At 40.0% G+C, this 13400-nt stretch overlaps 1 protein-coding gene across 26 annotated transcripts in view; it reads right to left on the bottom strand.

The window, feature by feature from the left end:
- The window catches only part of LOC131473611 (regulating synaptic membrane exocytosis protein 1-like), an 80025-nt gene that overhangs the window by 65798 nt on the left and 827 nt on the right, over positions 1-13400 (bottom strand). For 25 of the 26 annotated variants that reach the window (XM_058650913.1, XM_058650919.1, XM_058650923.1 and 22 more), the window contains exon 2: positions 7297-7371. The exons of the other annotated variant lie outside the window; for it this stretch is intronic. In XM_058650913.1, coding sequence (XP_058506896.1) covers positions 7297-7371 — 75 coding nt within the window. The remainder of the gene's footprint in view (positions 1-7296; positions 7372-13400) is intronic. 26 annotated transcript variants of the gene reach the window in all.

The raw sequence follows: 13400 nt of genomic DNA, 5'->3' as shown, positions 1-13400 counted from the left end.
TAAGTAAACTTTATTTTTATAGCACCTTTCACAGATAAAGTGCCGAGTGGCACAAAAGGACAATTTAAGTAACAGTCGTACGAGCTAAACTGAAAGCGGAGGGCACAGATTTTTGGCCTTTGTCATTGTGAAGTTTGAGTAACAACAGCAACCACCAATTTCTGACATTTTGGACCAAAAAGTACTAAAATTAATTGGAAAATAGCAGCGGCTAACTAAAATGTAGCGAGAAAAGACAAAATATGGTTCTCTCACTTTAATCAAGTCTTTTGAGCATAGTCAACAAAATGTATCAGTAATGGTATAAATATAGTTTTATAAGTGAATAATCTAACCCTGAAGTACGTTTTCTTTACACTAATCTTAATTTTGAACAAACTTGAAACACATTTTCCGTGTGTGTGTAGAGGATTATGAGCAATTTTTCGTACTTAAAAGCCCTTCAAACAATTAACTTAATGCGTGTGAGTTAGTGTATGCATATACATACTCACACACATGTATAGATAGATAAATAGATAAAAAGAGAGGGAGAGGAGGGACAGATGGAGAGAGCACCAGAACCAACAGCAGAGCTAAGTGGGTAGTGTGCTCCCCAGACAGAGCTCCATATGGCCTGGCAACGCTGCACACAGACAGGACGCACAAACACACACATATACACAGCATAGAGAGAGAGAGGCACAAATACACAAACACTCCTCCACACTAACAATCAAATTCACACACGTACAAAATTCATGTTCACACACTCGTCGTTTACCCACACACAGTCAGTCTGAGGGTGAGTGGGAGTGAATGGTGACATCCCCACTCTTAAAGGACCGGTGTGTGATACCTCATTCCCACCGGTCAAGAGAAAAAAAAAGAAAAAACACACTTTAATCCTGGGATTAAATGGGTTTTTCCAACACTGGGAATGTGTTAAATCAGCATTCGCTTGCGGGTACCTGATGACTGTTTTTTAATCGGCTCCAATTGCAAGATGACGCACAATCATTTACCAACAATTAGCATAGTTATTAGCCAGGTATTTTTTTTGTGCTAAACTTATTTTTATTAAACTAGGGACAGCGTTATGAGCTTCTACCAAGATAGCGGTCTCCATAAAGCAAGGCCCTTGCCTAAAGTGAGTATTAAAGGTTTATGACACGTTCCAGTTGTAGTCACAAGTCAGAATATTTATAACGATATTTAAGTAACAATACAATATTTATCGCAATATTTAAGTCACAATATAATATTGTCACAATATTTAAGACACAACAAGATATTATCACAATATTCAAGTTGCAATACGATATTTATGTCACAATACGATATTTATCGCAAATATTTAAGACACAATACGATATTTATCACGATATTTAAGTCATAATATAATATTATCACAATAGGAATGTGTTAAATCAGCATTTGCTTGTGGGTACCGGATGACTCTGTGATAGGTTTTGCGCAAAATGGCGGTCTCCATAACACAAGGCCCTTACATTTAGTGCATATTAAAGGTTTATGGTACGTTCCAGTTGTAGTCACAAGTCGGAATTTCCAAGTTAATTGGGTTTCACCTGGAATGCCCCCTTCAATGCCTGGATTTGAAGGGGTTTTAGGGCGACGTTCCAACTCGGAAAGTCGCGTAAATGCAGATTTCATGGCTGCCACATGTGTCAATAGTAAAAACAATGCAACTTTTTTTATCCATGTTTGCATCCATAATCTTTAATGAGTTCTCAAAACGGAGGTGACGCCACTTCCGGTTCCAACTTCCGATGTAAATGGAACTAGAGCTGCAGCAATTATTGGATCAATCGCTTATTAATCGGTTACTGAATTAATCGTCAACTATTTTGACAATCGATTAATCGGTTTGAGTGTTTTTTTCATTATTAAAACAAGTTTCTCAGCTTCTTAAATGTGAATATTTTCTGTTTTCTTTGCTCCATATAACAAAGAAAATGTTAAACCGGAAAAATTTGGAAAGGTTTGAGAACCAAACAAAACATTACATTCAAGAACATCATCAATTCCAGTTGAGTTGTGGCCCTTAATGCAGTGCACCGTCATTCTAAAGCTACAAAATCCAAACAATTGTTAATTTAAAGCAAAGAAGAAAAGGAAAAAGGGGGACAATTCTAATCCTGATATTCAAAATATTGTTTGAATTTGTCAAGACATAAATGTCCTTGCCCTGCAGCAGTTTGAGGGGGGAGGCTCTTTCTCAGATGTATCACAACGTACATCAATTATCAGAATGAATACATGTCAAGAAAACGGTTCAATATCTTTTGAATCATTGCTCCCCACTGGCACGTTCGTCCACGGTGGCAGACGTTCAATGGGGCAGAAAACAAGGTCTGATTTGTTCGGTATCTGCCTGTGTTGGCTTTGTACCTGGTCAGTAAATCTGTTTTCACTCGTCAAAAAACAAACAAACATAAAAACCCACTAACACCCGCTAACATCTGGCTTTTGTCTACAATGGGAAAAACGGCTAAAATCTGCTTTCACGCCTCGGTCAAATGACTCGGCAAAAATCACAGGATTTACGGCTCTGATTGGCAGTCACGTTATAAACACGACATTTATTCATGACCTCAGAAACTTCTTACGTTATCTACTTTGGCAGCCGTGATTGAGAGGGAAGACAAATACATAAATCTGGGCATAAACAACAGTGGCTTACATTTTATGGTTTTAAACCAGCAACTTCCCGACTAAATAAATCTAGTAAAATGGCCACATTACTGTAACTGAAAACTCAAATCTGGCATGTGGAACCTGGAATATTGTTGAGCTCAGGATAAAGCTGCATTAGCAGGAATCACTTGCAAAAAGCATTTGCCACTGTGGTCTGACAGCACGACGACTGTTTTGGAAAAAAACTGCTGATTTCCAGGAAAAAGGATGATTGTAGATTCATCTTAGTGAAGCAAATAGACTTTAAATGTGTGTAGATGTGCTACCAGATTATAGCGCGCAGATTTGCATATGTGCCAATGACTTATATGACGGTGTGAGCAATTTTTGAGTCATTTCTGGTACTGCGGAAATTGGCATCGTATAATTACATACAAGCTTTATTAAGTCAAAAATACAAAGCGACAACAGACGAGTAAATAGCAGTAAGAACATATGAAACGACAAGATAGAACATATGAAAGAATTTAAAATGTTGTAAAATAATAAAAATTATACTTATGATGAGTCGACATTCAATATTTATCACAATCTTTAAGTCACGATGCAATATTATAAGTAAGTAAGGATAATTAATTTACTTCATTTAGTGTAGTAATATCTGATTATCTGTTGTTTCTTGACTTATACCTAATAAAAACCTGAATTGGTCTCAAGATCCAGTACTAAAACAATTCAATGTATACAGTGTGAGGCTCATTCTACGTCTAGTTGAATAAAGATGAAACTCTGACACTCAAGCACAAATGTAAGTGAGTGTGTCGAGTCCCTGCCCGCTCCCCCCGCTGGAGCGCGGACTCATGGGAAGACCAGGATGACAGCCAATCCCTAAAGGAAGTGAGGAAATGACTCCTCGCCAATCTCAGGACTCACTGAGGTTATTATGGGACTGCTGGGCCATCGCCATGGTACCCTGCTATCAGGGGACACCTGGCCAATCACACTCAGTGATGTGAAGTGTAAACATCTCACACTGCGGCGCATCCACAGTGCCTTTGCAGAGGAATGAGGTCCAGTGTGCGGACACGAGTGGTCGGCAAGGAAACGGTCACGGTGGACAAGTTAATTAACACATTATGTGTCATGAGATACAAAATTGTGGCTTTAGTATTTACCTCTCACTCTAAAAATCATGCAACATAAATAAACACGGACTTGAAGGGAAAGAGGAAGGGCACCAGGAAAACAGATTTTAGCCACTTAACAAAAGGCTTAAAGTTTATAAACCACTCAATCTCCCACACCAAAGTCCATTTGTAGCTCATGGGGACACAGGAGCTGCTGTGGTGTGCTATGTCTATTCCTGCCTCATTTGCTAAGTTTGTGTCATGTTGGTAAATCCTAACAAAGGATTCTGAAATGCCGAAGTCACAAAATAACACATTTTAACTCACTGACGGAGGCAGCAGTAGATCAACAACTCCATAAGTGTGATGATGTAAAATTGCTTGTTTTCTCTATGGAGTTTGGTGTCGGGTGTTGGTGTATTTTTAGACTTCCAGCCTTTTGTTGAGAGGCTCAAATCTGTTTTTTTCTCTTGCATCAATGCCGATGATAATTGTGCATCATATCAATTATCGCAGGAATCACTTTATTATCCACATTGTGGGCCATGTATCAAGAATCCTATAGTATTCTGTGTTTCCCTGGAATTCCTATTCCTATTTTACAGTAGACCAGGATGGACAAACCAAACACTTATAGGCCAGTGGTATCACATTATCTCTGTTCCAGCTCAGAAGATTACTGACTGTAATGTTTGGTGAATAATGTGGGGAATACTGACCGGAAAGGCACAGATTGTATAATGTTATAAGGGGGGGGTTGCAGTGGGATTCCTCAGACAGTCAGATGTGCTCCAGCTGAATTACTCTGTAATCCAACCTCATTCTCTGATCCTACTAATGCACACACACACATACAGGGAACACATGGAAAGAACATAAACAAGCTTTATCCTTTGATCATTGTGCAGTGGATAAAAACACATTACAGGCTACGGGAGAGTCACAGTGAGTGGAAGCAAGAGGAAGTGACTGCATTTTGACGTGCAAATAAGTCAGCGGGAGCTCCTGCAACATCAAAGACAGCTAAAACAACAGTCCCAGTCAAGTAATGTTGGCAATTCAAGCCTCTATTAACAACCACTGATCACATAACCAGACTTAACACACACACACACACACAGAGCGCAAAGAAAGATGATGACTGAGTGGAGCCATTAACAGGAATCACTCCTGACTAACACAAGCATCCAATCCACACTAATTAGAGATGAGATGGGAAGAATTCTTTCAGCTAAAGCTAAACTCTGACCAACGCATGATTTTATTAAGCAAGCTGTGAGCTTATAATGTTAGCTATGATGTTCTTAAGCAAGCTATGAGCTTATGTTAACTATGATGTTATTTAGCAAGCTGTGAGCTTATGTTAGCTATGATATTATTTAGCGATGTGTGAGCTTATGTTAGCTATGATATTATTTAGCGATGTGTGAGCTTATAATGTTAGCCATGATGTTATTTGGCAAGTAAGATGTTAGCTACAACGTGAGTTTGCAAGCTGTGAGGTTATAAGGTTAACCATGATGTTATTTAGCAAGCAACCTGCGAGGTATGATGTAAGCGACAATGTTAGCAAGCCTCAAGCTCTGGTGTTAGCTATGATATTTGTTACCGAGCTATGGGGTTATAATGTTAGCTGTGATGTTATTTATCGAGGTGTGAGGTATGGTGTTAGCTATGATATTAATTACCAAGCTACACATATGATAGCTTCAACGTTAGTTAGCAAGTCGCAAGTTCTGGTGTTAACTATGATATTAGTTACCAACCTATTAGAGGTCTCAGTAGGCCTGAAAATTACAACCCGACCTGGCCTGACACACCAGTAGGAAATGTCCCCCGAACCTGCTGGCAGTGATGTCTGAGTGGTTCTGCCCATAGCAGCACAAGATGCAGAGTTGGATATTTGTCCCCCTCCATTTGCATATTTTTTTAGACTGAACCCGTTGAGAACTCTACAAGCTATGAGGTGATGCTAGCTACAATATTCGTTAACAAGCTATGATGCTAGTTAGCGAGCAACCTGTCAGGTATGATGTTAGCTACAATACTCATTAGTAAACTGCAAGCTTATTATTAGTTAGCAGGCTGCAATCTGTGATGTTAGCTATGATGATTAGTTAGCAAGCTGTGAGGTATGATTTTAGCTACAATATTCATTAGCAAACTGCAAGCTCTGATGCTAGCTCTGATGCTAGTTACAGTGACTGACAGGTTTAGATAAAAATACAGTAAGAGCTGTTGTATTCAGAACTGAAACATGATGATATTTTCATTTACATGCCAAACAAATGTGATCACACAGCATGAAAAAGACCAGAAAAGGGATTTCTCTGGAAGTAAAACTAGAAAGTGGCCTTCAGCTAGACTGGAGTCTTTGAACTACTTTCTGCTACACTGTTGGATCATTCAAGAGCTTTCAGAAAACTCAGAACTTGTCATGAATATTGTTTCCTGACAACTAAAATTCATATTGTCATGTCCCATTCTGGTCCTGGTTCTCAGCTGTTAGTAGATGCCAGTGAGACACCACTTTTAATTCACAGCAATTCAGCATGAAGTAGAGGCTGATAAGAGCTAATCAGGAAGCAAATGTTTCCAAAGATCTGTTTCTGCCTGTCTAGAATTAAACACTACGCCACAAAGTTAACACACTAAAATGGAGTACTCACATCTGTTGAACCAAAATGACAGGACTTATTTACATTTCTACATACATATGACTCATCTCATGGCTACAAATGTGGTTGGGTCATCATCATCAACATCATCTTAATAAAACCTCAAAATACCATCATACAACTATAATAACCCTCACAATCCTTATTTCAAGCTTTGGTTTTAAACTGTTCTTGCAACATCCATTGTGTTGTGCATCTCACACTCACCACCAACAACCCTTCCAGAAGAATTTTGCCTCAAATACTCTGCTTAAGGAATGTTTCTTAAAAGACACGTGAGATTTCAGACATATCAAGAGCAGGATGAACAGAATGTGTGATGGCAGTCGGTCTTCCAGACGGCAAACAGCTTGGCAGCAGAGCTGAGCAAACTGTGAGACGCACCGAACATTCTGATTCCAGCCGGAGACGTCCAAGCTTCGGAGGAGGACCACAACATCAGCTGCTCTTTGATGACTCAACAGGATGTGGACTAGATTTATCAGGCTGCTGCTCCTGTCCATCTTTACACTGCTATTATCCGCTAACCTGTGCTGTGCTTTCAGGAACAAAAAAATTACCAATATTTCAAATCTAAATAAGTTGTCTCTCCATTGCGATTCCACGTATAATGAGTGACTCAGTTATGGCACCTCCAGAATGGAGGTTCATCATATATACAGTTGACTCATCCTAAGTGTGAAATGGATTTCACAACAAAAGCAATGTAAGGCGAGACAAGGCTGTCTGTTCTTGGGAGGTTGTTACAGGCCACGGGAACGCAGTGACGTCAAAGAGACGCAGCAGGAAAAAAAAACATTCAGCGACGAGCTGTGTTCTGAGGTCTGTGGTTGAACGGCGCCGCTGCCACTCACCTGACGTCATTTTGCTGTGGAGGTTTCTTCTGCCCCACCAGGTTCACCGTTCGTGCTTGGATAGGCTTTTCTTCTCTGAAACACACAAAGTTAGGAAGCTGCTGTTAGCACCAAAAATCTTCCTTTAACGTCCTCTTGGATGTTTCCATTCCGTTAATTTTCTTCACGACCACACTTCCACTTACAATGAACACTTAAAGCTCAGTCTCACACCATCCTCAACCCTCAGCTAAATAATTGCTAGAGGCAATAATCCCATCAAACTGCAGAACGCCCAGGTTTTTTTAAGCAGTAGAATCCACTTTTTTGAAACGCTTCGTGGGCCCGTCTTGGTTTTTTCAGTCTTCCTCCAAACAGTCGCAGTTGTCTCGCTTTACTAATGCAATGTTGTGCTTCCTTCTTGCCTCACTTCCCGAGTCCTGTGGAGCTGATAGACTCAATTAGCATTGTGGGAACTAGGTGTGGGAGTCACGGGGAACCTCAGGATACGATACTGTACGTGATACATGGTCCACGTATCATGATACAACGATTCTTTGATAATAGAAATTTAGCATAGCTTTCTCCACTATTATCCAGCTGTAAGCTCCCTCTTCTTTGGCCAGGTAACTTCCGCCCCAAGTTTAATGGAGACTTTAGAGCGTCTTAATTTGTTAATCGAAGATCAATATTAGCCACGGAATATCGATTATCGTATTGCACGGAGAAGGATGACAATATATGACCAAATCAATATTTTGAAAAACCCCTAGTGAGAACTATAATTTGACAATGGTTTGAATGGACATTTGTTTACAGTGTAGTCCAAGAGAAATAAATGAGACTTCTTACTTCATAACAATTAAAAAGATAATACAGGGTTTCTGAAGCGTCCACCACCTGCACCTAGAACCTCCATAAGACGAGCATGTTTGTCCTCAGTGAAAACACAGCTGCCAGCAGGGACAAAAAGAGGAAAAAATTGATTTAAGTATGGATTTACCGACAACCAATTCGTAAAAAACCTACCCCAATACCACTTTACGTATTTTTTCAAGTGAGCCGAGCAGGTGTGTGGCGATAAGTGCATGTTTCACAACGTCAGCAGTTTGGAAATACTCTCAGATAAGCAACGGACGACAAAAGTAGAGCAGGACTGTAACCTGTGCTCTGCTTGACTGTCAAGAGGAGGAGAAGGCAAAAAAGTTGCTCCTTCAATACAAGTCACGACGCACAGCAAAAGGATTTTGCCACTTAAATAATAAGTATGATTCATTTAAATCTAATTCAAGTCTATCTGTTCCTCCCCCTAAAAATGTGGTGTTCCATTACAAACGACGTTAATCAGTGTAAATCTAAACAGCAAATACAAAGGAATTGGCCTCACTCAGGGAAATAAAATGAGTTTGCTGTAATGTTATTATTATGTACTCAATACTTGGTATTGGTAAGTACTCAAATTTAAGTAATTGTGCTTGTTTGTACTCTCTCAGAATAAAGTGGTATCGGTGCGTCCCTAGATTTAAGCCACTCAACTAAAGGCTCACCTGAAATGTATCTATGCTAACAATATGTTACCCACGTAATCTCATAATCAGTTAGACAGTTTTTTCCAACAGAAAACTGAAGTTTGTTTAACTTTGTAAGACACTCACTCCCCCCGTGTCAAAGTCCATATAGGAAATCAAACTGTAAATAGCACTCACTCAACTCCCACAGCAACGTTCAGGATGATACCTTTAGGCCAGGTGCTACCCGATCACACCACAGTCAACACAACACAGCCAAAACTGTCACACAAAAGAACATTACTAACAGGAAGAACAACCATTTGCACCCAACAATGGTGGACATCCCATCATCATCCCTTTAGCAACTTTTGCTACATAGTTAGCCATGATAGACACTGCTCTATTAAACTCTGATAGCTACCACCAGCACAACCAGAAATAGACCTGCCCTAACTTCACCGCGACAGAGTCATTGTGATAGTTAATTGTCTTGTAACTGTCTGTTAGTGGAAAACCAGCCTTGCAAGATCAAGGACGCCAACCTGGAGTCCTCAGAATCAGGAGGTCTCACAAAGTCTTGGGTGTCGAGAGAAACACACGCCATAAGATCAAGGCAGCGTATGAGTATGAGGGCAACACTGATGGCGAAGAGGGCTTTTAAAAATGTGAGGTGAAAATGGAGGAACTCAAAGGCTGCCTAAGAAGGAACATATTGCTTCTTCTCGGATTTACCTTAAAGGTGAGAGAGTGCATTTAAATTGCAAAGAACACAACATTTTATGGTCTTCATAACAACTGATATACCTTCCTTGATAAAAGTGTACATTATTGAATGTCTGCAGATTATGTAACATGCAACATTTATGTGTATTAATACATCAGTAACAACAATTTACATGAATTCAAAGCAGTTTAAGCCGTCTATTTACCACAATTTTGGAATCGTGTTAAATCTTCTAGCAAACGGGAAAATTGTTCGCTGGCATCGATTTGAAATTTGTATGGGATAACGGTTGTTTTAAGCAAGACAGTCAATGTTTAATCTGAATTTTCGTTACCCAGTTTAGGGTTACCACAGCTTGGTTGACATCAAATGTAAGGACTTTCCAAGACCAATTCCCTCAAATTCAAGGACCGAATGTGCTGACACAGCTTAAGATGGGAGGGTAACTTGTGAGAGCCGCTTTGCCCATGGTGTCCACTTTTATTGATTGTCCTTGGACAAAGTCTGTCTTTGTAATTTTCCAGAGATCTTGGAATTTTCATTTAACAGGCATCACGTAAAAAAATTGCTCTTCACGGAATCTCGCGTCAGCGGTCGGAGAGACAATGGACAGTGTCCACAACACTGCTAGTAATTACGACTCGGTGTGGAATGCAGGGTATGAAACAGTTGGTGGCGTCGTAACAAACAAGGTAGACATTTACCTAAATATCAACTTCACTTCTTTCTTGCACAAAATCCAAGAACTTTCAATGACCATGTCTATTTAGGGTGATATTTTCAAATTCAAAAACTTTCAAGGACCCGTAAGAACCCTGCCTCACATGCCTTCCCGATTGCAACATTATTGCTCTACTACTACCACATTTTTACAGCACTGTGGTGTAAAATGTTCATTTGCCTTGCTTTTGTTTGCAGCCCACGCTGCAACTGTACTGAGAGTACATTCAAAATGCATGGATTATACTCAACCAGTGCAGCCTTTAATACACACACATACACCCATCAAAGCACTGATGACAGGAATCAGTGCTGAGGTCACATATGTGCTGACAGTTGACTTGACAGTATATGCATATATATATATGTATATGTATATGTACAGTATATATACAGATATATATACAGTATGTATACAGTATAATGCTGCATATATTGGATGTTTCCTTCTTTTAGATGCAATGAATCGATATTCCCCGTTTCCAGTGCCGTGCTATCAGTGCACACGCCGAGGTCTTAAAATAGAACAGGGACGTAAGGCTCGAGGAGTGCCTTGCTTAGGTGGGTCGCACTATATCTTTCTAACTGCTGCCACTCTATATGCACTCAGCTCCGTGCAGACGACCAGGCGGAAAATGTAAAGGGTGGAGGGGGGTTGTGGGAGTGTTGGAAGGCCTTCTTCGTTTCGACACAACACGCATTTTCTGTTTGTATGGAGGGAAAGTGGCGTGGATGGATGGATGGATGGATGGATGGATGTGTGGCTGATTGCTGCAATTCTGGTGGAAGTCCATGCCTGTGCAGTGCAGCGGGGGTGAATATAAGTCACTCCTGATTCGAAATGACATTATACAGCAGGCACCTTTCTCCCCCCCAGCCCTCCCCTCGTGTTATATAGGCCTACTGGTTCCATAACAGCCTGTGTGATGTGTGTTGCGAGAGAGCACTGGCCTACATACAGTGTATATAAGGCTGGGGAGGAAGAAAAAAAAAGAAAAAAAGGCTCAACCGCACCCCAGAGCTGCGAACGGCAGCTGTTGAGATGGATGCTGCACAGATAAAAGCCAACAGGGAGGAGGGTTTTTTACTTTTACTATTCTGAAGCCAGGCTTCAGCTGCAGCAGTAGCAGCAGCTTCCTGCTGCATCCATCAATGAATTCTGTCCTTAATATCTCCCCCCCTCCACCACCTCCCACCATCCTCACCCTCCCACCTCACAGGCAGGATTTGGTGTGAATGGTTGTCGTGACGTTAGCGAGACGAGTTATTTATTTTTTTTTGGTGCTGCTCATGATGGGGAGGGCTGTCAAAAAATATATGTGGTGTTAAATTTTAGATCTTGTGTCTGTATCTGGGTATCTCTTGCATGTTTTAAAAAAATGGGTACATTTGTGAAATATACTAAATATAAATAAAGAAAAGTCACTTGATTACACTTTTTTTTTTTTACATTTTAAGCCTAATTATGTGTGTTCTAGCAGAATTTGCCCATATTTATAGGCAATTTCATGGTCTCTAACACACATAAATATCCTTCATTTAACATTAAAGAGCCAAAGAAATAAAGCAAGTATTATCTGAAATGACAGGTAATAACTGTAAAGCCCAAACATCTCAAAAAACTTCTCATGAGTCCAGAGAAACAACCTGTGTGTAGCTTTATATCCACATATATCGCTAATAACGGGATACATATACTAAAAATAGTAAGACATAAGTTATATCATGATATACATATATTGATGTTGAATGATCATAAAAATAGTATATTGTGATGAAAAATCTGTTCCCAGTCCTATCTTCGTGTTGGAGCTTTTGTTTTCATATTGAGCCTTCTGGGCCACCGTAGTTATTCCATTGTCTCTGAAAACTCAGAAAAGTCGTGCAACTAGACAAACAAGTGGCTAACTCTTAATGATCAGTTAAGACACTAAAATTAAAACTGTATTTTTAAGTTTTTAACTTAACTGCATAGTTGTTTTTTTAGGGGTATTTGTGTTGATTTATTGTATAACTCTTTCTTCTGTGTTCTATTTCATGGGTCAGATCTTTTGAATAGTTAATGTATGTTTTGCAGTGCCAGAAGCTACCCAACTCCACGATGTGTCCTTTTTGCGTCAATTGCATCAGAAATCCTTTGTAATTCCACCATATATACTAATATATATATATATATATATATATATATATTAGTATACATCCACCATCTATACTAATGATATATACTAATGGTGTCTAATGACTTTGTGGTCCGTAAAGGAAGTCCCTGAAAGCAGCAATGATATACAAAAACTGCCAGACATTGCTTCTCTATCGTCATTGGTTTAAGTCCACTTCTAGCACAGTTCCCTTTCTTGAGGAGATTCTGAAGTTCAAATTGTTGCCACCTAAAAAGAAGTAGAAGAAGTTTCCCAGCATTCCTCGTGAACAGATACCACAACCGTACTTCGGTCCTACATTCCTGAAACAATGACGCTGTCACGATGTCAGGACATCGGTGATGTTGGAACGTCTCGATGGCGACTGGTCATCACGAAGACTTTGTCGCACATATTATATAGAAAAATATTGTTACTTGCAAGTTTGACGCAACATCGCTTTTGGCACACGCAACAAATCTTCTACCTAGCCGTAGAAGGCGGGATAACGGCGGAGGAAGCTACGTTAAGAGATGCTCCATGCTCTTTGTTCTCTATGTTGTGAACTTTTCATGGATGTTTTGTTTTCTTCAGTTAGACAGATATCGTGATGTACCGCTATATGATTGTTGTTGCAATATAGTAATCATCACAGCATCATTGTATCGTGATTTTATTGGTATCGTGGAACGTATATCGCGTATCGTATTGTGAGATACCCAGTGATTCCCAGCCCTAACAATGACAAAGTGAACGAACGACTTACGACAAACGACAAGAGGCTCAAACTTTTTCAGAACGTCCTTCCCTACCTTAGGCCGGGGCATTGCTTTACAGAGGCAGTCATCTTGTGCCACAGCCCGAAAGGATCAACTATTTTCTTGTTTTGAAGTAAAAGCTAACTCCACAAATAAAACGCAATGCATAAACCCCGACATCGATGAAAGCCTGTTCCAGTATGTGAGGGCCACTGTAGCACCCTGAAGTGTTTGAGTCCCTCCTCCATTTCTTGCGATCTGCTGTCACACCGCT

Source organism: Solea solea, chromosome 15 (assembly GCF_958295425.1).
Source record: "Solea solea chromosome 15, fSolSol10.1, whole genome shotgun sequence".
NCBI classification, from domain to species: Eukaryota; Metazoa; Chordata; class Actinopteri; order Pleuronectiformes; family Soleidae; genus Solea; species Solea solea.
Note: the sequence above shows the minus strand (reverse complement) of the source record. Positions and strands in the feature narration are given on the sequence as shown.